We start from the raw sequence: 26,358 nt of genomic DNA, 5'->3' as shown, positions 1-26,358 counted from the left end.
AGGGATGCTGTCGTCTGAAATTGTCACGGTATTATTAGCGCATTCGCTTATTGAACCAAATAAGAAAAGTCTGCCGATGCATTTCTCTTTTCGTGTAATCATAATCAAATATCAAAATACTATAACACAATCGGGAAGCATAAGATCCGATAGAAGTTTTCAACCCCTTACTTCTATTTTTGGTGGCATGAATACGCCCCTTACTTTGCCAATAATATGGAATGCCAAGGTTTTGAAATGCCGAATAATTATAGGCAACGTATAAAAGCCCAAACCTTTGATTACAACCACTCTCTTTAGCGGCTTAAGCCAAAGCCACAATACATGAATAATGAAAATGTTCGTTTCTCAAGTACCAGCTGAGAACACGGCAAAGACTCTGCAACCGTTTCCTCCAGAATGCTCGATGGCTGGAGTAGTTAAAAAGAATCACAAATACAAGTGATGACCATCAACTCTCCAAGGGCCAAAGGCCTGAAAGGGAATCCCTCATCCTACTCTCGTTTCATAATTGTTTCTATTTTGTGTCAACTCGGAAAAACCAAGCCATCGCCGGTAGATGGAAGTCCAAAACGGGAACTCACGAGTTCTAAAGGACCTCAGACACAAAACAGTTTTCGCAGATGCCAAAAGGCACCCAACTCGAGAGTCATCTCCAGTCACGACTTGGAAATGCCCATCTTATCAGAATAGCAAAAATACCAGCAAATGAGGCCTCTCCCATGAACGGGCATTGACATTGTGTACTGTACTTTGAGCTGCCTCATAGAGGCCTATATTTAGTATTGGCAGTATATCTGACACTGGAAGTACGAGCAGGATAACCCCCCTCTCTCGACCTCTTAGCATCGGACGCTGCTGATGTCGACTCGGCTTTTATGGAGCTGAAAAGCAGGGGTGATCCAACTACCACAACTGCACTGGATACCCGACCAATTGAAGTAACCAAGGCGAGCATCGCAATGTGCACAAGATAACTTGCCCTCCAATGCCCCTTCTTCAACTGCAAGGTATAATAACGTTGAGAATTTCAAATATATGATCCCCATGTGCCCTTCTAGAGAAGAAATAACATAAATTCTCCCAGCACCAGCCAAAAGAGAGATCAATCATCACACTAAGCACTAATATAAAGATATGCAAGAGATAGTTTAACATGGTTGTATTTTAAGCTAATTCTGGGTCTCTAGTGGACAAAATGCTTGTCAACTCCACAGGTTCTTGGGCAAAGGAAAAAGGTTTTGCTGGTGGAATCATTGCTCTGCAGCATATGATGATGCCAAACTTGGAGAAAAGGCACGCCCCATGTTCTCATACTTCTAGTGAAATCTATGGAGCCTGAATTTCTTGGTTAAAGAAAACAAAGAAAACTTCAAAAGTTCTACTTGCAATCAGATGATCATTTCCTTCTTGGTCTACTCCAAGGAGTGAAGGAAGAAAACTGACATTCTCAATTTTAAGTATTTCATTTTCATAAGCAGTTCCATTAATTCCTTAAAAGAAAATAATTTCCAAGAATAAGTTGCAGGACATAGTTTACCAGCTGTCATCCATCGCAAAGGCTCGATAAATATAGAAGAGCACCCAAACTCATCAGATTTGTTATAAGGGTTGCCGCCTCTTCTCTTGTTCCACCCAAAGGATGTTTCGCCCTCTCCTGGAACATGATCCACAACATTGTCTTGCGAAGCCACAATCCTTCTGCACTTCTGGCAACGGTAGGTAATCTTGCGGTCAACCGGTCCATTTTGAGATGCTTTGACTTCAGATGGAGCTTCTGTTGGCAAGCCTGGATCTGCTGCAAACTTGGAACTGTCTATTTTCTCCCCACGGTTGTAAGAATCGCCTAAACCATGGAACAGAATTAAATTTAGTAAATAATTGAAAAAGAAATTGCAAGATACCATCAAACCAGCACTCTTTCCTCACAATCCATACAAAAGCTTGGTAAAACAAGCATTCCAAGATATCATTATACCAACACTTTTTCTCATGATCCGTACAAACGCTTGGTAAAGCGAGCATAACATACTGACATTTGTGGCTCACTTCTAAAAAAAGTTATCATAGAGGCATGGCAGATGCAGAAAGGGACAGATGGTGGAGACAATGAATGAGAGGAGAAAAATGCTATCTGCAATATGACTCTTTGAATCGAAAAATGGCACTGCCTTCAATTTGAGTAGGTCAATATAAACAAATATTATTTTAGTCAAAAGATGGTCTCCTTAAGCACCAAGAAAAACTTGATGGATGACGATAAACACCTAATAATACATAATTTGGTACACTATCACTAAAGACCTTTTCCACGTACATGTCTGTATAGTTAAAAGAAATGCCTTGCCAGCCTTATGGATTCTAATACCAACTAACCAAACTCCAATAAAATTTGGCCCAGCCAAATGTACAATTCTATGGTTCGCTGGATTATTACCTATTTGAGACAGTCAATTAAAACTATGAAAGGGAATCTACGGCAACTTCAAACTTGAAGACATCTATTGAAACTTTACAGAAGTAACAAGTAATTAACTGAGTGTGCCTCATAAGCCACATTCAAGTCTGGAAGCCCAGTCATTAGGCTACAAGGAAGGTCATTCACCATAGAGCAGTAACCGAAGATCAACTTGACAGACCTCACATAACCATATAAATTTAGCTCAAAAGAAGTCACAGCAGGAGATTTTCCTTGAACAATTTCTTGGCTTTTAGGTCTGTGAAGCAAAATACAAAGCATCTCTTCCACACGAGAAAAGTATAGGAGAGGGAATCTTTTCTTATTAATGTAAGCCCCACCAGAATCTAGGGAAGACAAATTAAATTACCCAGAACTCTCAGTCGAAACTTCTTGTAAATGGGGCTGTCTCGATTGACTTTGAAGCCCATTTCCTCAAACATTTGTAACTGCAATGCAAATGTATAGAGCAATTGAAGACTGGAGAAATAAAAGAGATACTGACATTTTTGTCCTCCAATAATGTCTTAAGAGTATGACACCATATCACCTGCTCTAAAAAACCATCATTTGGGCAAACAAACTCGCAACTTTGCCGCAGGGATTCAAGTGCGTCTGCAAGGTTGGGCAAAAAGATTACGCTTGTATATTCATAATCAAGAGAATGACGTGAAGATATCTTCTCAAATCTTTCAAGTGTGAAACGAAAGCCATCGACATTGATATCAGACTTTCAGGACGTTTCAATCCAAATAAAGAGGTAAATAAGTTGCACCTTTTGCAGATAGTTGCTCTGATCTCATCAGATATGCTGTAATAATAGCTGCACTGCAACGGACACATGGAAAGGAGGGAAAAACTCCTTAGGACCTGATTAAACAGATAGCGGAGAAACTACAACACAAAGTAGACCACCTCTGGATTATTTTTTACCCGTATTAGGAGCCTCACGGCAAAAGAAATTCAGAAAATTTCTTACAAAAGACTTTACAAAACATAAATATGCACATTAAAAGTCATGATTTATTCTGGCACATACATTCGAACTACTCCAACCTGGCCTCGAGCTGGGATATACAATTGGAAGATATGCGTCCCAAACGAGGGTGCTTTTGAGGCTAGAATTGCCAGAAGTGGCAACCAAGACAAAATGATGCAACCCAGACAAAGAAATTACTAAGGAGAGGGGCCAGAATTAAGTTAACATAACAAAAACATATTTATTCAGATGATAGGAGTTCGAGAAAGAAAAGAGGGAAAAAGAAGATATTAAGACCAACTAATAAAGCCAATATCCACTATTAAATAGGATTGTTTCCTGTCACCTTGTATAGAATAATTTGCGTCGGAGGAAAATTCATTCAGCACCGAGATGCTGCTTCAGCAGCAAGCATAACTGATCGACTTATGTACTAATGTTACATGTCAATGACTATAATCATCCAACATATGCCACAACTATGAGGCAATCATCAGAAGGAAATGGGAAACTTAATCAAAGCAGAACATATCTCAAGTAGCTCCTTTGATTGCTCAAGGTCAATCTTCATCCTCTAAAGTTATTTTCACACATCAGGTTGATTTTGATGGAAGGAAAATAGCAATCCTGACACATCAACCCACATTTAATTTACCTCATGAACACGATAGGAGAAAATGGCAGCTACAATGAATCTGATTCTGTCATAGGAAGACTTGCACATACATTTCATAAAACTCAGACTGAAAGACCGCACACTCTTGACATATTTTTCAATGTGTTTAAATTATAACGAAATTAGTTGCCATGCCATTAATAAATTACACACCTAAGCTTTCATTGACTCATTAAAGATTGACCATACTCTGAATATTGAACGACGAGACATGCAAGGGACTGATGCGTATAGCCATGGGCAACTATTACAATGAAATTAGTAAATGCAAGATTTGATAGATGATATTGTATGGCTAATCTTAGGTAGCAATACAAATATGCTTCTTTACCATTACACGATTCGCATACATCACTCACTTAAATAGCTATGACCCATGCAATCTGTCTCAGAATGGCAAAAAGATGTGGATTCAGGCACATGTACTGTGACTCGAGACAAAAGGAAGGCATGTGACTTAATTAAGAGGTGAGAGAATAATAAACTAATTGTATGCAAGCATCATTCATGTTAGGCCATTCCAGGATATATAATAATGGTAATTTAAACACTAGAAAAAAGCTACACCTTCTAGACACTCCAGCGAAGCAATGTACCAAGACCGACCCCTCTTTCCGACTCTTTTCAATGAATTCCAAGCATGGATCAAAATAATCCAACAAGACCTCACTCTCCGTATCCTTAATTGACACAGCCATTCTCACGAACTTCAAATCCTTCCCCGCATGCTCCAGTGAATACAAGAGCTTCTCAGGCGACAAACAACTCTTGGACCCATCGTCCCCAGCATCCTCAGAATTCACAGCACCACCGGACCCTCCAACATAGACCTTCTTGATTTCTTTACTGGGTATTGTTAAACTGCTACGCCACTCGGTGAAAAACGATACGGAGGCAGAGCTCAGTACCGACAGAATATGAGTAACTTCAGCGCTGCCATTTTGGAGGACTTCTGCTGCATCTGAAATATTCCCAATGAACAGATTTTCGCGAACAAGGTGCATCACAGCTGAACGAAGTCGGTTTTCTCCCCCCAAAAGCCGAGACTTTCTCTCACCTGCAATTAGACTAAATGCATTGGTCCTTCCAATCACCATCAATACGAGAAATTAAGCACATACGGTACAAGAATATAAACAAATACTGTCCCAATGGTAGAGAAGGCGCAAAAAAACGCGCGACCAGTGTCCACAACCGGATCAGCTTTAGCTCATCAGGGAGTAATTAGCCCGGCGCCCCGCACCTTGCCTTCGCATGTTCATAAATCATTCATCACCAAAACGACTCCACGTGATTAGCCCGACCGGGCTTCCATCCGCACGGACAGTATTACTTCTCACTCCAGCAGCAGAACAAGCGTAAATCAACCCGGCCAAACGGAACGAGAACATCGACGCCGCGAAAAATTCGAAATTTCGAGCTCCCAAAAGACAGGAAAGGAAAAATAACAATAAAATCTCTCCTGGGCGCCCTCGTTCTCCCCAAAAGAACTCAAATTCTTCCCCTAGATACGACGAGCGGCGCATCGACGGACGACCCAAAACCGGGCGGATGAAGGAGTACTCGATCGTTCCGACATCTCCACTGATTGGATTAACAACACAGAGAGAGAGAGAGAGAACGTAGAGGACGGACCTGAAGGATCGGAAGATTCCAGCGACGGAAGCGACACTCTGCTGTCTTCTCTCTCTCTCTCTGCGCTGATACTCGTCCTCACGTTGTATCTTGTAGCAGTTCCGATGCCGAAATGCTCGACGCTCGTACGATGTAATGGGCGTCGCACGTGCGGCGGCCGCGAAAATCTTTTGCTTTTTTCCTTCTTCTTTTTATGATGGTTCAATTGGTAAATTCGATTGAAGTCATGCCCCGTCTGTACTTTGGAGATCAAAATGGATTCTTGAATGTATGTTTGTCGAGTTTGGGATTAAAGTGCCAAGTAACAACGAACCAAATATCACGATCACATATGTTGGACTAATTATTTGAATGCGATTTTTAAAATATGAATAGATAATATGATTAAGTGACGGTACTTACACAAGTCGAGCCCAACATTAGGCTTGGAAGTCTTTTTCCAAGTGCTCCCATCATTAAATAAACCTATATTCGTCATACTCGTGGAATGACTAGACCCGTACCTAACTTAAGTGAGCTAATGTGAGTGGACCAAGGTAATTGGATGTAAGAATGAAATTATTTGTCCAAACTCGTTCAATTTACCCGGAACCATACTCATATTGTAAAATTTATATATTTATTATCTGACGCCATAGAATACCATAAAATTGTGCAAAGAGACAAAATAATAAAAACACAAATAATTATTTTAAGTTCGAGATCCCATCAAAATAAATTCCTCGAACCTGCTCATGCATATTCTAGAACCGAACTGATGGAAATCGATCTAGTTTGACCTAGTGCCCGTCAGAATAAGTTCCTTGAATCTGCTCATGTATATCCTAAAATTGAACGGTTGGAAATCAATCAAGTTCCCAGTTTACCTGGAATCATGCTCATGCCGGTGGATGCCATTTCCAAGTTCCAGGAATGCGGCCGCTTTTGCCGTGGGATTGTAGCCCCCTGTGGGTCCACCAGCGGCTTTCGGTGAGGGTGGGGGCCCCTGCGATGACCTGGCGAAATCAGAAGCGTTGAAGGTGCCTTGGGTTCGTGATCGCGGGAGCACCTCATTTTCTTCCTTTTCGCTTTTATATGCTTTGATGCCCTTCGGCGTCCTCCGGATATTTTTCTCATCCTCCTGACAAAATATCGAACTTATGCTCGTCAATAGATTCCTTTATACCTTCGAACATCTTTCAGTTCCTGATGCGTACGCATCTCAATTTGAAATCAATATGACATCCAAAGCTATCATTCTCGACACGACTCGTTTACATGGATATGTTTATTATCGTAAATGAGATGGCCCATTTATACAGACATAACAAATATCTCCTGCATAGGTTGACTCTTTTGATTTGCTTGCGACATATTCGATACGTCCAGCTAAGTAGACCGGCGTCCTATTGGTGTCGGGCGCTACCCATTCACGCATGTTTGAGCAAGTTACATAGATTTGAGTATGCTCTTCAAGCAATTATCTGTAGATGGGCCATATATTTAATTTGCCTGGGATGGGCTTGATGGACAGAAAGAGTTGAAGTTGTCTTTTTTTAGTCTGGGCTCTCTAGTCAACGAGTTTGATGGGCTCTCGGCCCATTTGGCTAAAGCTAAAAGCCACAAGGTGAGTCTTTTGGGTCCGGCAAGGCCTCTTTTCACCGGCTACTTTGTCTCCACGAGGCGTCCCGGCAACGGCCCAGTGGCCTTGGAGGGAAAACGTATCAGAGGAGGCTCAGCATCGAATCGCGGGTCTAAGAAGCCACGGTCCTCTCTAACTTGAAGCCGATCTTGCCGGAGAACTTACTCCGCTGCAGACCTGTCGTGCTTCTTGGTACCGTGAAGTTGCAATTTGTTAGAGAAAACTCCCAATCTTGAAGTTGACCTTGAAGTTGACAAAAAAAAAAAAAAAACCTTCCAGCATACTATATTTGTCTTGAAGAATGATGTTTTAGGTAGATGTTCGAAAGGGTTCATACGGCATTCGGACCGAATTCATTCAGACTTATTCTCAAATTGTCAATCCAAAGTCAGACATAGAAGGAGAACGTTTCTCATTCCTATCCTGACATGCTTAGAATGTAATCAATTCTATACATGGATGATACAGAATCTAAACCCTGCACTTATCCATAATGAAACAAGTCCAAAATGAGATTACTGTTGATTTTACAATGGCTAGTAATATAGTTTGACTCAATCAAATTGATTGGAAAATCAATCATAAAGAGTTCTTTCCAAATGAAAAAGCTCATCTTATGGAAATCTGTTTGGCAACATTTCTATTTTTCCCAATTTTTGTTCTTTTGTTCTCTAGAATAAGAAAAAAAAAAAGGAAATCTGTTTGGTAACGTCAACTAATTTTTTTTATTCCCCAAGACTAAAAAATAGTAAGGGAATAAATTTGTAACAAAAACAAAAAGTAAAAAAAAAAAAAAAAAAAAATTCTTATTCTCAAGGACAATTTATTTATAATAAAAAAGTGCCAATTAGGAGAGAGAAATTAATTTAAAAATGTCATATCAGTATTTTCGTTAAATAAATTGACGGCATTAATTTTAGGACTTGATTGCATCTATTTAACAAATTTTATGACTTAATTGCATTTTTTATAAGTTTTATGATTCAATTATACTTTTATAATAAGTTTTAGGATTTATTGATAATATAAATAATGAGCTTAGATGAGCTTCTCTCCTGTCACCACAACTCTACAAGTATAAGGGAAATGACATGGTTTCCCAATCTTGTCATAACCAACATTCACCTATTACCCGAATTCATTATATTTCTCGAAGCTTGATTCTTATAATATCAATAGATCCTCGCCACATGTTCACATGGTTAATATATCTTTGGGCCATTCTAATTTGCGAAATCAGCCCTCCAAACGTAAGTTCTTGCAAGTAATATCCACAAATTCGCGAATCGATTAGGCTGATGGGAGAACGTACGTGATGCAAAGAGAGAGAGAGAGAGAGAGAGAGAGAGAGAGGTTAAGAAAGCGAAAACAGCACGAAAGGCAAATCCGAAAAGCGCAATGACTTTCGCACATGCTTCTCCTCCTCCTCCTTCCTTTTAGCATTTTTCCACAGGGCGGGGAGGGCGGCATCGGATTCGAGCACGAAAGCAACGCGAGGACAAAGACCCTTTTGGGCCTCGATCCTCCTCATCAGGACCGATTCCAGAAGAGCTTCCAACGCTTAACCCGGCATCACAACGAGGAGATAGAAAAGAGAAAAGCGAATGGACAAGCGCAATGATGGTGTCACGCACACCAGCATCGAATCGGACGCCGGAGGGAGGGAGGGAGTGGAAAAAACGGAGAGAATTTTTGGGGGGGTGAGCGATGGGAAAGAGTGGAAGAACGAGGGGGAGGAAGCAATGATTGCGAAGGAGGAAAATAAAGGGGGGCGTGGGAAAGGGCCAAAAAAGAGAATATGTTTCACGCTCTCGAGATCAAAGGGGGGCTAGACGGATAGGCAAAAGGCGAACACATGTCGGAACAGTGCTTGTCGTTTCACGCATGGCAGGCAGCGAGACGAAGAAGCAGCAGGGACCGGGAGGGTCGGCAGAGTCGAGTTGAGAGCGAAAGCCATCCCACGCCCCTCCGACACGCCGGCGCTTCGACCGATGCAGCTGTCGGGGAGTGGTTAATGAGCGTTCACCCCTGCCACCAACCCTACACAATCCTTGTTGCAGTAATTTCAAACTATTCAAACGATAGAAAATGGAAAATAGTTTTGAATTTTGATGTAACGTGTAATGTGATTCGTGATTTTAAATTTGATCAATGTAATTTTTTAAATTTAGCTTAATTTATAATATCTTTTCTGGATTTTTAATTTATTTAATGCGTTCCTTAAATTTTTATTATGTGTTTAATTTAGTTCATAAATTATATGATAATTTTTCTTGAATTTATTCAATATGATTCATGAAGTTTTAACATATATTTAATTTGATGTTGTCCTCGTACAGCCACAAAAAAAAAAATTGAATTTCCGGTGCATATGCTTTGATCAGAAGTTCTCAATTCTCGTTAAAAAGAAATTATATTTTAATTCGTCCCACCCTTTTAATTTAAAACTCTGGCTATCGTCTCATCCTCCTGCTTTTCCTGTAAATGCCCATCATTGGCCCCCCCTATCCTTTTGTCAGCTACCTTTTCGCACGCCCTCTCCCTCTCTCTCTCTCTCTCTCTCGATCGAGACAAGAGACACATGTCCAGGACATTACGAATTGCCAAATCCGCAGTGGATGGAAAACTTACAATAACGATTCAGTTCGATCGATTCGATATACAATCGAATCTTATGAAACCCGCTTTCGATCCATACGATTATACACATTACACGCACTCAGACCTATATAACTCGGTGCGGCTGATAAATTTTTGTGGTCGGTAGTCCCCGTCATCTTTCTGCCCAAGCAGAAGTGGCCAGCTCGGATTACGAGTCTTAATGACGTGCGCATTGCGTCATGCTTATGCACTCCGTCCTTAAGCAGGAAGCGCCACAAGAAAAGAGCACCCTTCCTTTGTTCCACCGATAAAATTCGTCCTCTGCTCAACTGTATCTATCTTTGTACCATCATTCACGGAAAACAGTATGTGTTTTGGTTATCAACTACCTCCATCGATTAGGGTTTTTAGATGACGAACTTTCAAGTGGTGAATGTGTCTAAGATGGCGTTTGTTCGAGTTTTGCATCGCTCCGGTTCGCTTGGTAGGTTAGTTTAGGAACAAGGTTAGGTCAACTTTCATTACTCATCATTGAGAATTCGAAAAGAGAAAAGAGAGAGAGTAAATCTTTGTGAGAGATTTGCTTTCTCCTCTCCACACTTATCTAGCTAATTGATCGTTTAAACTAAATTAATTTCAAGAAAGAGACAGACCTTCTATGGAGAGGTGACCTCACTGTAATTGTGAGGTCATTTACTTCAAGTCTCAGGTCAAAAGCTTAATCGTAGTAAATTGTATCCATTGAAAGTAAATGGGACCTCATTTTTAGTAAATTCTATAATTTTCAAAAGGAATTTTTTTTTTTTTTGTAAAGTAAAATGTAGTTATGAACGCCAACATAATATATTTTGTGATGTACCACATTCCTTGAGAGTAAAGTGAGTCTAGTTGTTGGTAAAAACTAGTTGTACATGGTAATCTCTACTAATCTTAAATATAACTTGTTCTTCGTAAATGCAAGTTGCTTTAGGTCAAAACAAGTTGTTCTTGATACATAAGTTTGCAAGTTTAATATAAACGTGTTCTTTTTTGGTAAATGTAACTCGATCTTGGTAATTGCTAAATATTATTAACAATATAAGTTGTTTGTTTTGGTGTCAAATTTTTGTTCCTGGCAAATGTGTTCAGAGGTTTACCTTGAATGAATAAGCTTTCCTATGAACAAATTTACTATTACTACTACTTATTGTTACCGTAACTTGTTGTCGGTGAAGACAAGTTGTTTTTGGTATACGCAAGTTGTTCTAGGTATATAGAAGTTGTTCTTGGTCAATACAAGTTGTTCATGGTATCTGCAAATTTTCCATAAAGTAGGGTTTTGATGGTAAATGCAACTTGATCTTAGTAAATACTATCCATTCCTCGTAAACATAAGTAGTTCGAGTTAAAAGTTACTTATTCCTAGTAAATTGACCGTGTGAAAAGAATGAATAAGGTTGACCACCATTGATTGTAAAAATAACCTGTCCTCAGTAAGTACAAGTTTTTCTTAGTAAATGCAAAGTCGTTCTTAGTGGACCGACCCTCAATATGGTCAACCAAATGAAAGTAATCATTCCTATCGATTTAGATTTGTTACTGCTGGTAAGTCGTTTAATCATAGGTGTGTTTTTTTCCGCTGGAAAATAGTCATTCTACTGTATATTAGATTCTCTTACCAGGTAAAAAGATTGTCTTGCGAAAAGATCGGCTGACCGACAGTGCAGTCCACTTGACCTAACCTCTAAAAATAGGCAGGCCGCTTCATCAGGTAGACGAATGGATGGCTCAGATCTTCTGCCATTCTATCTAAAGGAACCCGAAGTGATCCGACCGTAGAAGGCCCGGTTCTTGAATTGCTTCTGTTCCTCGTGAAATGAGTTTGTGAGATTCTTTCTTGTTCTGGACAATTGTGATAGACGTTCTCGATCTTTTGCTTGTAGATCAGAGCTTGAGAAGATTTAAAAATTGAGGGTATATTTCAGTGGAATGATTCAGACAAGACCTTCTTACCGGGCTGAACACAGCTTTCGATTCTCGTGCTGTGTCCGCATCTTCGCTGTCCGATAATGTTTTCAACTAAAACTCTGTCTTCCTCACGCCTCGAGCACAATCAGCTCTCATTCCTGTATCACGCATCATCAAAATCAGTGTAAAAATGCCTCGCAGACGAACCAAAATCAGTGTGCTCAGATTCGATATATCTATGTTCCACAGAAGAAAACAGGAGGATACTGTCCAATCTTGAGCTTTGGGAACTCACGCACTGCGTTTGCTTTTTGCAGACTTCGCAATCGCTGCACCTTCCTTATTCGCACAGGTTCGCTGTCTTCAAGAATTTGCGTCCGTACGTGCAAGAAAAGATAGATCTCATGCAGGAAAAAGATAAACCCTAGATCTCTTGAATCTTGATCAAGAAAAATGTAGGAATACACATATACCCAAATCAATACCTCCATTCCTCTTGAACTAATTTTTTTTTGCTCCAAAGATTTGTGACTATCGACATTTCGACACACCCAGAAAAAGAAAAAAGAAAGCGTAGCAAGCTCTCTCACTCAATATATATATTAAGTAGAATTACAACGAAAGACTAGGATTACAGAATACGCGCATGGCGCGAGTTTCCATGCGATTTATAATATTACGTTCCATTGATTATCATGACATGATGATTTTACGGTCCAGCACGCGCCTCCTCTTCGACCTCTCGGCAGAGCTTGATCGCTCGAGCAGCGACTTCAGTGCGTTTTGCAGGAAATGAATAGACTCGACGCTGTGATCCTTGTCGGCGGCCACGACGAGGACATTACGGACTCTCCCTCCGAGGGTCGCCATCTCCGCTTTCTGGACCTTCAGGTGGAGGGATTTCAGGATCTCGATCAGGTCGGGCAGGAGATCGGACCGATCCTCGCAGCACAAGGAGGCCTTGAATATGAGCTTGCCATCGCTCGAACAGTCGCTGGAGAGAACCGAGATCTCATCGGACTCCGAAGGGAACATGTCGAGCGCAGTTATGTCAGACGCCTGCTGTTTCAGTTCCCTCACGCGTTGGACGACCATCGCAAGCAGCGTGGCTTTATCAGTCTGAAGAAGGGAGAGAGAGAGAAAGAAACGATCAGAGTGAGGCCAATGTGCATGCTTGGAAAAAACCCTAAGGGCTAAAAAGCTTCAGCTGACTTGGCCGAGCATACAGTAACCCTAACACACAGAAGTCTTCGCAATCTCCTTTTTCTTCCAGACAGAGTGTCCAGTGTCGAGAGAGGTTTAATATTCAGAAAAGCTGAAAAGGGTCGCACGCACGCGGGTCCAAAGTCTCGGAATCAAAATGCGTAAAAGAAGTTGCTAGCTTAGCAACATGGCTCAGCAAAGAAATTGAGGGAAAGAGAAAAAAAGAAAAGTAAGGAAGAAAAAAAGATGGACAAAAACTATTCCAAGGTTGCTTTTCTTGACTTAGCCTGATCAAACGAGAGGAATTCAATTTCGCGGCGTGTCAAGCGAAGCATATACGCCGGTCAACCAGTGCGGGTTTTCACACTTGAGGCCTCCCGGGAAGTAAAGCTTAGAGCCCCCTCACTTCTTATGGCGTTGCACGGACTCGAATTCCCGACTCTCGGGGAACACGATGGACAGAACCGATTGGACAGGAACCCTCGAGGGTCGTCCCCAGTTCATCGGACGACATCTCGAAACATCTCATTCGCGATTGTAATTGCAGCCGAATGAGGGGGGGCAAAAGACGTGACGTTGCTAACAAAAATAGCATTCCGATGCTTATTACGTGAATCATATACCTTGGAGTTGCAAGGGAGGAGACTCCTGAGCTTATCGAGGTGCGAGTTGATCCGAGCCCTCCGCCTCTTCTCGGCCTCCTTGTGATTCTTCAGCGCGGCGATCGTCCGGTCCTCGGGGGCCCCGGAGTCCGAGAGGAAGTTCGCGGAGGCGTCGAAGGGGCCGTAGCTGAAGTTCGAGGAGCTGCTGCAGAAGCTCTGCTGGAGGAGCCCCCCGGGGGGAAGGAGCTGGTGCTGCTCGCAGCTCACCGGGAAGCCGCCGCCGTAGGACCCGACGTTGATGAGGCCGGCTCCTGCGAGGAGCTGGTAGAGGGAAGGGCCCTCCGGTGAGCTCTCCGGCTGCATGACGGCTTCGAGCGGTGGTGGCGGTGGTGGTGGTGGTGGTGGTGGCTATGGTTTGATCTTTGATGCGCGTTTGACTGAAGAAGGAGAAGGAGGACAAAAAGGATAGAGGAGAGAGTGCGAATGATGGAGGAAGCGAAAGTGGTGTTTCGCAAAGTGCTTTCGGTGGTTGGCTTTTCTTTTTGTCTGCAGTGGGGGTGTTTATTTATCTGTGAATAATTAATTTAGCCTTCTTCTTTTTCTTTTTTTACGTCGTTTTCTAGATAAAGAATTTCCACAGATAAAGTGCTTTCGTTTTTCCCATTGAGTTAAATCGGTGCTTACCTAATTATTACCATCCATAGACCAGAATCAATAGCTGATGACTTGACTCACCGAGTAAATGCCTTTTTTTTCTGCATGACATTATTGTCACGACAACCCTAATATCACAACTCACTAAGACAAACCTCGGGATGAATTTGACATAGCACTAGACAGGATGATATAATCCTCTTATGAGATGACTCTTATGTTTCGAACACCCTCTTCCAAGCATTATCGGCCGTAGTCATGTCTCCTGTGTATCATTATTGAATGAGATTATAGTCATCATTAACCTATGCTATGACCTTTAAAAGTTGAGAGCTTGAGACGTCACCTTAATTCTGATTCGAGGATTCGAGGATTTGGTTACACTAGTTTTACCTAATGCCTGCTATCGATACCTTTTCTTTTTTTTAGCTGAATATTGATTCGTGCAACATTTTACGACCCGTTTAATTCGTAATCATGTAATTCGAAATGTCCATATGTAAGTGCGTAATCAATAAATTAAATAAATCAATTATGGTGATGATAATAATTTAAAAAATAAGTACACGTAAACAAAAAGAAAAATTGTAATCCGAGCCGTGTTGGGTAAAATTAATACATGGACCTCAATATGAAGCTCAGAACAGACCTCGTGAGCTATGTTTGAAAAACTAATGTGCATTGTTCAGACCAAGAGAGAGCTAAATGCCCACTGTTGGGACCGGGGGAAAGGTGGGGGGCCGGTCTGAACACTGAGCATTCGGCCCACCTTCGAGCCTAACAGTTTTCCCGAAGCGTACCTCGATGACGCTCGGATGACCGCACAATGCACGGATTGGGAAAATAATAAAGACTTAGAGCGATAAACAATAAGTCAAATTTGGATGGGAAAATGCCTAATCGGGCGTAAGTCTCCTTCAACGAGGAGTTCGCCTTTCGTGCGTAAGTATTCAGAAAAGTGGCAAAAAAACCGTCAATGGGCTCAAACACGAAATTATCTGAAGCATGAAAGTTTAGAGCGAAATTACTTGTCCTTACGAAAAAAGGCGTATGGAAGCATCGTTCGGGAAAGCCAAGAGGATGAGAACGGTTCACGAATTCCCCTTCCAATGGTCCCTCTCTGACTGGGGGGTCACGGCCCCGGTCCCTGCCCTACAGAATGCAGACATGCCCCGCCACCGGCTCATCCCTGTGCGGGGCCGGGGCCGGGGCCGGGGCAGGGTGGGGGCGGGGCGGTTATGTCTACTAGGGCTATCGGCGCCTCGCGAGGCTGCTCTAGGTATAGAATCTTTTTATCCCAGAGCACATAATCTCTTTATTGTTAGCCATCTGACTTGACAACTTTCCACAAGAAAGAATGGTCTTGTGGATAAATTTTAAAAAACGGCCTGAGCCTTAGGAGTGGGTTTCACGTAGTCAAACCAGCTCTAATCTTCTCCGAGTAGTCAATATAAAACAAAGGTGAAGGTGGAACCCATAGAAACAACCCTAAGCTGAACGACAAGCTTGACTCTCGTATAAAAGCCGGGCTTGTGCTTGCACGTGAATTCCCTAAGTTGAACAACAACAAAAGTACGAGCTAGCCTAGTTTTTATAAAACGAATCTTCTCCTCTTCACCTCTTAAGTAAGCATGTAATAATTTTTAAAATGAAAGTCTTAAGCCATTACATTAAAATTGAAATACGTATAAGATATATTATTGTATAAAACTTAGTTTATAGTAGGACCGATTAACATGGCAAGGCAAGCTTGGGACAATTACCCAAAAAAAATTCTAAACCTATTATACTGGTACCAAATGAGCCCTAAACCTTTCAATCATGACAATCTAGTCCTGAACTTTTTTTACATTTTGTCAATTAAGTTCATCCGGCCAATAATAACTGAAAATTGTTAATGTGGATGTTGATAATTAGGGGTGTGCAACTAAAACCGCCCGAACCGAACGGGAAGACCCGGACCTGGGACGACCGTCGGTTTCGGGCGGTTCTAGAGGGTCTCGGTCCGGTCTCGTGTTCCTATTTTTGGAACCGGTGACCGGCTGGTCCGGTTCCGGTTTCGGGTCGGAACCGGACCGACCTGACCGACCATTTATATATATTTATTTATTTTTAGTTTATAAACTAATCTGCAGTACCCATCCCCATATTCATTTTTCCTCTTATAACTCTTAAGCTAATCCCTCCCCTTTTTTAAGTTTCTGAACCTATCTACAACAGTAACCATCACATCATATTTCCTTTTTTCAAATTTTGCAACTCTCACTTTCCCTTTCCCTCTCTCGTAAGCCTAACCGCTCCTTCTTTTATTTAGTTTCTACTCTAATCTACAGTAGCCATCACATCAACTTCCATTTTCCCAAATTTTACAATACAATTTTGGCGGCAATTCTCACTTTGCCTTTCCCTCTCAAAACCGTAACCCCTCCCTCTTGCTCGCTGGACGCCTCGCCCCAACGCCTCACCTCCCGTCTCACTCGTGCGATGCTCGGCTCTCTTCCTCCGAGTGCCTCATCGCAACGTCTCGCCTCACACCTTGCTCCCCGGACGCTTAGCTCTCTTCCTCCTCCAAGTGCCTCGCCGCAACGTCTCGCCTCACACCTCGCTCCCCTCGGATGCTCGGCTCTCTCCCTCCTCCGAGCGCCTTGCCCCGATGCCTCGCTTCACTCCTCGCTCACTCGACGCTCGGCTCTCTTCCTCCTCCGAGCACCTATCCGCGAGGTCTCGCCTCATACCGCGCTTGCTCGGACACTCGGCTCTCTTCCTCCTTCAAGCTCCTCGCCCCGACGCCTCGCTCGCTCTAATGCTTGGCCAGTGCCTCACCTTGACGCCTCGCTCGCTCCGACGCTTGGCTCTTCCTCCTTTGCTCCGCCCGAGGTCCGCACATTTACGCTTGGCTCTCTTCCTCTTATGCTTTGCCCGAGATCCGTGCATTCCTCGCTCTTTGGAGTGACGTTTGCCTCCCGATTGACATAGGTGCGTTTCTCGGCTTCACTTTCGCCGGTTGTAGATCGCTGTCTTTTTGTAGCGTTTGTTTCAGTATGATCTCACTTGATATAGGTGTGGCGGTCTCATTGGAGTTTGCTTGGTTGTTTAGTCTCTAAATGGGTCTGCTGATAGGTCATGCGAAGCATGTAGCGCAAGTCGCAGCCTCCTCCCGTAGTCGCAACTCGCCTCATGCCTAGCTTCGATCAAGTTGCTTAAGCCTTGACGTCAACACCTTCCCCTCTCACAACCTTGCCTTGGGCCTTGCTCAACACTCAAATGCCTTTCCATCGTCAAAATTGGTACATTTTCTCTTTCTCCACAAGTTGTGAAAATTTTAATTGTCAATTGATTCATTGATTCGGGACAATCCTCCGAGGTTTATGAAATGAAACAAGTGATGGTTCATTGGAACCGGACTGACTGACCGGTTGGTCGGTCCTGGTTTCTGGTTCCAAGACCAATCGGTCCGGTCCACTGGCCCGTAAAAGTGGGAACTGGTCCTCCCGGTCCGGTTCCCTGGTTCTTTGGGTGGAACCGGACCGAACCGGGAACCGATCACCCCTATTGGTAATCTTATGTGAAATGACTAGTATAAGGTGAACATTTTTTAATATATTTTTTTTGAAATTTTGGTATTTTTTTGGCTTATTTTCTTTTCTTTGTTTTTTTTTTAATGAATTGAGGATTGATGAAAATCACCAACCACTAGTAAAGGACTCATAAGCCCCCACTGTGGCTAGGGAGGGCCCTGATGAGGGCTATGATGCCCTTGCTAACCAAAGCAAGGATGCACATCCCCTCGCCTATATTTGGAGAGTGTGTTGCATCTCGACCCTTGCTTGTGGCTAGCAAGGGTTGGTCAGTGACCCTTGCCAACTCTAAAAAAAAAATGAAAAAATCCATAAAAATATTATATAAATATCAACATTTGCGCTGGTCATGTCACATAGGATAATCAGAATCTAAATTAATAATTTCCATTTAAAAGTGGTCAGATTAACTTAATTGGCAAAATGTGAAATGTCTTAGGATTAAACTAGCACAATTGAGAAGCTTTAGATTGAACTGACAAAAATACAATGTGTTTATGACTTTTTGGTAATTTCTGCGGGCAAGGTGAATACCGTCCCTGCTCCTCTCCACCCAATCCTTGCTTTTCGCCCCTTCTTTTCCAAGAAAATTTTGCCTCGTTTGCGACTTGTTACGAGGGGGTGCTGGCCATTGCGCCTCATGCCCCATCCCCAGTCAAGGGCTTTTTAGTCATTGGCGACTATTCAGATTTAGTTTGTTGCATGAACTAGGTGTGTATCAGTCTAATAAATCTCAGTTTTAAGATATGGATCTCTCATGGTGACCATGCAATTCGGCGGTCAAAATTCACTGGATTCATGTTCTCCCGGAGCATATAATAATTTTTCAAAATAGACATGTTTCCACGTGGGATCCACGTCATCCAACGATTGAGATCCATTGGGCTTATCATCCATACCAGGTTCATGCAATACTTTTCAAAATAGACATGTTTGCCACTTGCTTATCTGCTCGATTTGCCAGTATGTCCGTTTAGCGAAAGGTTCAAATGGGTTGACTACTAATGCAGAGATCCGGGCTGAAGCATCATCCGTGAAGGTCCAAATGGGGCTTCAAGGCCCATTGAGGCTGTCGTCCTTTTGTGTGCTGACTAGTGGTTGGCTCAAGCCCAATTGTACTTTCTGAGTCTTGGTCCATATGTAATAATTTTTTATTTTTTTTTGGTAAGGATATGTAATAAATTGTTCATTTGTATTGTGTGTGTTTTTCCATTTTTCCAATCACAAGATGCAAATGATAACGATCGACTAATCCAGCGTCGTTCAACGATCCAATTATACTCTAGTCCTCCTCTGTCGTAGCATTAATCACTGTAGATGGTGCCAATTCTAACTTCGGTCTGATTGTAATCCATAGGGACTGATGTTGGATATTAGGAGTTCTGAGTAATCAATCAATATTGTATACCGTCCATCACGTATGCATGCATAAAATAGGATAAGTATCACCTCTAATGGAATACCACATACTCATAACTAGCTTTGCTTCAACAAATTTGTCGTTAACCATTTAGCTCCTAGATTCCAAAACTTGTAAAATCAACCAATGCAACGCCATCTGCTCATCCTCCTGATGTCATCAAGCCTTTCACGTTCATTCCCTATCGTTAAATCTCATTGAGTCGCGTCTTTTCTTATTCAGAAAGAGCATAAAGAAACCGATGGGAACTTTTCATTGCTCAGCGAGCCGAAAAGCAAGAAATAAAACTCGCGAGGGAGGTGATATACAATTCGGACCAAACCCATCTGCTAGCCTATTCATTTGCCCTTTGTTTGGGCATTAGGAGTGCTCCCATCATACCTTTACAACTAGTGATGGGGATTAAACAATGAAAGGCCCCCTTAATGTTAATACAGGTCACATGGGTCACCCGACCATGATCCATGAGTGAGCCGACGTTTTCTCTATTTTGGTCGCACCCAAGGAGGAGCAAGTACAATGCTTTTGAGCTGAAAAAAAATGAATCAAAACCACCCCATAAAGGCTAAGCTCTATGGTTAGTGACTTATCAGTGGTTCATGTGCCGCACATTTGTTCTTGGCCCCGCCTCCTTTGAGTTTGCAGACACGGAAAAAGCTGGCGATAACACCAGGTTTATGCGGTCACTTCACGCTTTATGGCACTGTTTTCTGCTTATGAAATGTCCAGGTGGTGTGGTGCGCGCTTTGCGAACCGGGGAGGTTTTAAGAAAAGAGATGGTGGGATGCATTCGGGACACGACCGGATTAAACTAAGGGGGGGAAAGCGGAGGGACAGGGGCCATTTGTCTGCTTTGATTGAGAGTAGTGGCGCTTTGCTCATAAAGATGGCATTGGGCAACTTCGGTGGGGCATGTTGACAAACACTCCGCAGGTATGTTTTGGCACGGATGAGTATTTTTTAATGCAGTAGGCCGTGGCCATTGCCCCGAGATTCAGCAGGGTTTGGCGGACGATACGGCTTTTGATGGGGGAGGGAAATGATGGGGCATCATCATCAATCCTTTCTCTTCTTTTATTTCCCTTCGGTTCTCCATTTGCCCAAAGTCCCGTCAATTCATTTATGTTTCTTTCTGTACCTTGTTCTTGTCCTAAAACCTAACTTTGATACCTCCAGGACCACTCGCAGCCTTCGCCGGATGAAATGGCATCGTATCTCTCCCCGAGTGATCTCAGAAATCTCTTGGGAACATTACCGCAAACGACAGATAAGCAAAGCCGTCTTCTGCAGAAGACCATGGTAATCTCATTAAGTTTACAAAAAGTTAAAATAATATCTTAAAAGGGACCGGTTTTTTAAAAAATCCGAAATACCCATCACTTTTTTTTTTTTTTGGAGAAAAAATACCCATCACTTGGTACCCCGGAAAGTTACCCTTTTTGTTTTTCAATTTACTCTGTCGAATTTTGGGATGCGTCGATTTCAGGGGATTTTTGTAAAGCTCGGTGTTTCTCATCGATGCGCGTCCGTCTGTGCTCGGTAAAGAGCCAACATTTGTGTCAGGATTCGCCGTCTTTTTACAGTTGCAAAAGGATACGGCTAAAGCTTATATAGCTCTTATCATTAGACCAGCCGAGGCATTATGGCATTTTAGCTGGTCACAGCTCACGCAGCTCGGGATCAATTCCTATCTCTCAACGGGAAAGCGCAGAAAGTTAAAGCTCCGACCATGAACAATCTTTTTCACTTTTCTTCATCAAAAAGAACACAGCCCCAGGTTCACGAAAAGATCAGAGAGAGAAAGGGAGATTTTCAAGTCGAGATCAACAAAAAGGCCCCAAAAAAGAAAAATTAGTCCTAAGCCTAATGATGTCCCATGGACTCATCCACCTCTTTTGCTCTGCAAAAAGACCACCTCCTTTAACTCTGTCAACCGTCTTTCTCCTCCTCCTCCTCCTTGGATTCTTGTCCGATGTTTGCTTTCTTCTGGTTAGATGAGAAGGGCAAAAGCCAAAAAAAAGAAATAGAAAAACCAGTCACAATGGAGGCACTTCATCTTTTTTTAGCTCGAGTCCATATCAATCGGAGAGCTTTTCTTGCATGGGTGTCTTCACAGTTGGAGAAAGATGTAGTAGACCAGGGTGATGGGAAGAGCAATTAGCATCCCAAATATGACCCTGCAAAACGAAAACATTGAAAGAGTTGATTCCAAGATCCAACAAATAGAACCGTACACGTGCATACACACACAAGGTTGGAGAGGAGTTCGACTAGCTGGATGACTGGAATCAGAATTGATCAACGGGAGAAAATGAGAACAGACCCTGTGCTCAGAATGTCCGGATGAACGTTGTACTCCTTGGCAAATACGAAGGGCACAATTCCTTGGGGAAGAGCAGCCTGGAAGATCAAGAACATAAAACGTCATCCAAAGAAATTGAAGGGTGACTCTTCGGACCAAGAACTTGGTAAAATAGATGAGTTTTGACCTGCACGATGGCTATGTGTAACAGGTTATGTTTTAGACCAACGGCAATGGATGCGGCTGCCATGACAGCCGGACCAGTGAGAAAGCGCACGGCCATCGAAAAGGCTGCTATCGAGTTTCCACAAGCAATTATCCTCGGTTGTAATGCCATGAACAGACCTGCAAGATCAACTCAATCACTTCTATGGTTTAGGCGAAATTCAAGTGATCAAACACAGCGAGATTTAACGGTAAAAAAAGTCGTTGCTATGCATATGGAAATTACGTACCAAGACTGAACATTGCCATCCCAAGACCTGCATCCGACAATATAGCAATCGACTTGCCAATTATGGCCGGCATAGCCAAATTCCACCTGGAAAGTAATGCCATCAAAGATTTCATTAGCTGAATGAGGTTGGCTGCGATAGACAATGCGTTTTTCAGGTAGCTTAAAAGCCGTAATTTTGACATACCTGCACGAAACCAATGACCAAGTGAGGCCAAAGAGACTGGAGTATGTGTTGGGGTTCCTGATGAGTTTCCTCCACACCATAATGAGGATGAGCCTGGTCATCACGCTAGCCGGAGGCATGGAAGTCGGCTTGGCCTCGCCGTCCACGGCCGCCTTGGGATGGAGCTCCGCCGTGGAGCTCGACCCCAGCTTGGACAGCACCGGCCCATCACGGTCGACCCCGTTCGGGACCTGCCTGTTCCCGAAGCTAAACTCATCCCTCCCAAACTCGTCATAATCTGACCAAGGCAGAAAGAAACACGAACATGGGTGGTTCTCATTTTTCAACACAAACAGCGGAAAATGACAAATGTTTCAGAAAAAGCATCCTGTGTTTGCGATCGAATGATGCAGGCCAAGACAAACCAATACGAAAATATGAAATCTATCAACGAAAAACAGAGCAGGCACGCCCAACTTGCAGGGACAAGAAAACAGAGCACATCGGCCAAACAGAGGAAAGAAACAAAAAAAAAAGAGAGAAACCAAGCCAACCCCACACGGACACATAAAAGCAGAGCAATGACCTCATTCGAGGGCTCAAAGGGACAAATACAGTTTGACGCCACCACCCCCATAAAACACAAAACTCCAACGACAGTGCACAGTGAATTGTTGCATTTGCACACGCGCATCGACATATTTTCAATCAACCAAGAGACAAAGACAAAACCACAACACATGACTGAAAGAATTACTATTTCCGCATTAAAAAGGGGGTCAACAAAGGCCGAACCTTTCTGGTGAGCCACCCCACCCCCACCACCAACGCCGAGCTCATTCCCGTAGTCGCCCCCGCCTCGGAAGACGTGAAGGCCGCCCTCCGACACCGGCGAGGCGCTGGAGCTCCAGACGAACATGTGCAGGTCCTTCCCATCGCCTCCCTTCTTCTTCGCAGCCGCCGCCGCCACGGGTGAGAAAATCCCGGCATTCGGCGGCGCGGGGTACGCTCCGCCGCCATTGGCCCTCGCCCCGTTGCCGTACACCGGGGGGACGCCGCTCTCCTCGTCGAAGCCCAGGCCCCCGAAGTTGGACTGCCGCGGGCTCACGCCGCTCATGCCCTTGCCGTTCACCATGGAGTAGAAGTCGGTGTGGTTGAAGCTGGACCCCCGCGGGGTCGGGTTCCGCGACGACTGGAGGGAGTAAATCTCGGCATTGGTCAGGTTGGACGGCCTCGGGGTGAGGGAGAGGCCCGAGTTGGGGCCGTGCGAGCGGCGGGAGAAGACCTCGGAGCGGGAGCTGGTGGACTTGCGGACGGTGACGTGGAGCTTGCCGTCGTCGCCGACCGCGGCCTCGGTCTGGAGGGGCTCCTTGCCGTCGAGGGAGATGATGTCGGAGTCGACGCGGAAGGAGATGATGGAGGCGGCGGTGTCGGGGAATTGCTCGGCGATGAGGAGCCTGGCGCCCCGGTACTCGAAGAGGAAGAGCATGAGGGTGTACCAGATGATGCACTGGAGGACGACGATCTGGACCATGAGGCTCTTGGACTCGGGGCCGTACATGCCCTGCAGCAAGGGGATGCCCATGACGAGGGTGTTGGGGAGGGTGGAGAGGGAGAAGAGGGTGATGGACCACTCCAGGGAGCCGCGGCGGCTGACGCGGGACCAGACGGCGAGGACGGCGAGGACGATGAGCTTCTGGAGGGTATCGGCGGCGATGAAGCGGTAGTTCATCTTGTACGGGTTGTTGAGGGAGATAAAGTGGAAGGATAGGAGGGGGACGGCGAAGAGGGCCACGAAGCGATTGATCCCCGAGCATTGGTCGGGGCTGAAGATCTTCCACCACTTGACGGAGCCGTAGGCCAGGATCATGGCCACGTACAGCGGCACCACCGCCGTCAGCACGTGGTACAGGTCCGAAGCCTTGATCATCTCCGGAGCTCTGTTTTTCCTTTTCCTCTGTTCTGGGTTTTGCGAAGGGGTTCGAAGAACGGGAGTCAAAAGCAAAATGCAGGCGAAGTCTGCTCAGCCGGGTCACCGAGTTCTGCTGTAGCGGAGCTTCCTCAGGGGAAAAGGTCAATGCTTGAGGAGAGAGCGAGGGGTCAAGAATCAACCCATTACCGGAGAGACACCCTGAGAGCTTTGGGCTTGGCTCGGAGCTTTCAGCTTCAGGGTGGCTCCTGGCGAGAGAGAGAGAGAGAGGGGAATGAGGAGAGTGGGGAAAGAGGAGAGTGAATATTATTAAAGGCTTTGTGAGTTTCTGGGTGGCAGACAGGGGAAATAGAAAAGCAGAGAGAGAGAAAGCTCTGTTCTGCTGTGCAAGGGGAGAGAGGGAAGGGAAATGAATGTCGTCGCACTTATAGAGAGAGAGAGGGAGGAGTGTGGGGGGATTTCGATTTGTCATGGAATTTAAAGGCCCAGAAAAGAAAAGATGGAGAGAGAGAGAGAGAGAGGGAGAGATATGGTCGTTGTTTGTGTATGGTCTTTGCTCAAGACCGATGAGGGGGACAAAAGTCCAAACAGAATCGCCAAGGGAAAAGAGGAAAAAAGGGTAACCCCGATAGAGGCTCCAAAAGATTCTCTCCATTTTCCATTGGGGAAATTTCAAATATGAGCTTGAATTGGTCTTGATTTCTCACATAAGAACCTGAAATATCTTCATTTTCTTAAATATGAGCTTAGAAGTGGATTTTGTTTTTACGAAAGTTTCAAATAAGAACATGATCTCGTTCATTGGCTAAATATTCGATTAAGGGCGTTTTTGTCCAAATATAATTTTAATCTAAATTTAGTTAAGTTAGATTAAAACTTAAGAAAGCTGAAAAATTTTAGAAAAGAAAAAAAATGGTGGGAGGACTTAGATTTTTTCTTTTTTAAAGTTTCTTTTTTTAGTTCGTCTTCTTATGGAAATACTAGATTTTTAACATAATTTAGTTAAGGAGAAATAAAGAAAAAAGATGAAAGAATAAAAAAAAAAAGACGAAAATGCATTTGCCCAACTGGTGAGGTCATACTATTATTTGAGATTGGTATAATTACTTCAAGCCCTTATAGAAGAAAATTGTGACATTTAGACCTTATTTGAAATAAAATCCACTTCATATCTTTATTTGAAATTTCTCCTTTTCCTTTTTGCCAAGAATAAATTAACATAAATTTTACCCTCTCAAACAAGGAATAATGGCTACTGTTGGTGAAAAACGGCCCAAATGATCTTAATATATTAATTTGCTCATTATAATTCCTAAAATTTTATTCAATAATGTATAATGTCATTTTTAAACTCTTTTAATTTGTCAATGTGGTCCTTGAATTTTGCTTTATTGTTTAATGTGATCCTGAAATTTTAAATATTTTCATAAAATCCATGGACTACACTGAACAATTACTAAAAAAATCAAATACCATATTAAATAAATAAAAAGTTTGTGGATAATATTGCACATTAAGTATAAGTTCGAGGACCATATTATATATTGAATTATAATTGAAGGGCCATTACTATCATTATCTTGTGCCATTTTGTTATGAAGTAACTCTTGGGACATGATTTGATTGTAATTGAATACATAAAGATTAAACTTTGTATGTCACTACAAGAAGTATGCTTGAAAAGCTTCGTGAAGGTGATCTGTAACGTAATTCAGAGCAAATCATTGTACTTCGGTCGACAGAAGGAGCTAAATAACTTACTTTTTGTTTATCGAAAAGAAAAATATTGTATGCTATCACGCGAGAATATAAACCAATGTATACTTATGGATTTATAGAGAAAAAGAAGAAGAAAAAGGCTGATCGGGGATAAGATTAGAGCAACTACTATTCGAGTAAAATTTACAATTTGGTCGGAGTGACTTTTAATATAATCGACAAACTTAATATATTGAAAAGATTGAAATATTTATGACAGGAAAATAGATACATTGCAATTTTTAATATCAAATCCTGGTCAGAAAATAATTTTCCAAAAATTTCAACTTAAGTTAGAAGTGAACGCTCTCTAAAATTCAATGCCCCTGGGAGAGCATCTCTTTCATTCTTCCATAGCGGTCTTTCCCCTTCTT

At 43.0% G+C, this 26,358-nt stretch overlaps 3 protein-coding genes across 5 annotated transcripts; all 3 read right to left on the bottom strand.

The window, feature by feature from the left end:
- Positions 1-230: 230 nt before the first annotated feature.
- LOC104443981 (dual specificity protein phosphatase 12) lies at positions 231-5,958 on the bottom strand. 3 transcript variants are annotated; one of them, XM_010057560.3, is made up of 7 exons: positions 5,749-5,958; positions 4,681-5,170; positions 3,234-3,286; positions 3,009-3,073; positions 2,829-2,907; positions 1,541-1,846; positions 231-1,003 (listed from the first exon to the last, which is right to left on the bottom strand). In XM_010057560.3, the coding sequence occupies exons 2-7, from the start codon at positions 5,115-5,117 to the stop codon at positions 843-845; spliced, it is 1,101 nt and encodes a 366-aa protein (XP_010055862.2). In that variant the 5' UTR covers positions 5,118-5,170; positions 5,749-5,958; the 3' UTR covers positions 231-842. The 3 variants fall into 3 exon arrangements, with proteins under 3 accessions (XP_010055862.2, XP_010055870.2, XP_018732328.2); XM_010057568.3 differs by having other exon boundaries at positions 4,681-5,181; positions 5,749-5,936; XM_018876783.2 differs by lacking the exon at positions 5,749-5,958 and adding an exon at positions 5,235-5,726.
- Positions 5,959-12,387: 6,429 nt separating this feature from the next.
- Positions 12,388-14,261, bottom strand: LOC104443957 (transcription factor bHLH106). Its single transcript, XM_010057523.3, has 2 exons — positions 13,744-14,261; positions 12,388-13,036 (listed from the first exon to the last, which is right to left on the bottom strand). Exons 1-2 carry the CDS (start codon positions 14,083-14,085, stop codon positions 12,611-12,613), a joined length of 768 nt encoding a protein of 255 aa, XP_010055825.1. The 5' UTR covers positions 14,086-14,261; the 3' UTR covers positions 12,388-12,610.
- A 6,828-nt stretch (positions 14,262-21,089) lies between these two features.
- On the bottom strand, positions 21,090-24,682 carry LOC104443944 (probable auxin efflux carrier component 1b). Its single transcript, XM_010057506.3, has 6 exons — positions 23,092-24,682; positions 22,318-22,594; positions 22,132-22,217; positions 21,864-22,021; positions 21,698-21,774; positions 21,090-21,551 (listed from the first exon to the last, which is right to left on the bottom strand). The coding sequence occupies exons 1-6, from the start codon at positions 24,224-24,226 to the stop codon at positions 21,485-21,487; spliced, it is 1,800 nt and encodes a 599-aa protein (XP_010055808.2). The 5' UTR covers positions 24,227-24,682; the 3' UTR covers positions 21,090-21,484.
- Between the last annotated feature and the right edge of the window lie 1,676 nt (positions 24,683-26,358).

The sequence above is a fragment of the Eucalyptus grandis genome, chromosome 1 (genome assembly GCF_016545825.1).
Source record: "Eucalyptus grandis isolate ANBG69807.140 chromosome 1, ASM1654582v1, whole genome shotgun sequence".
Taxonomy (NCBI): domain Eukaryota; kingdom Viridiplantae; phylum Streptophyta; class Magnoliopsida; order Myrtales; family Myrtaceae; genus Eucalyptus; species Eucalyptus grandis.
This window is presented reverse-complemented; position numbering and strand designations above follow the sequence as displayed.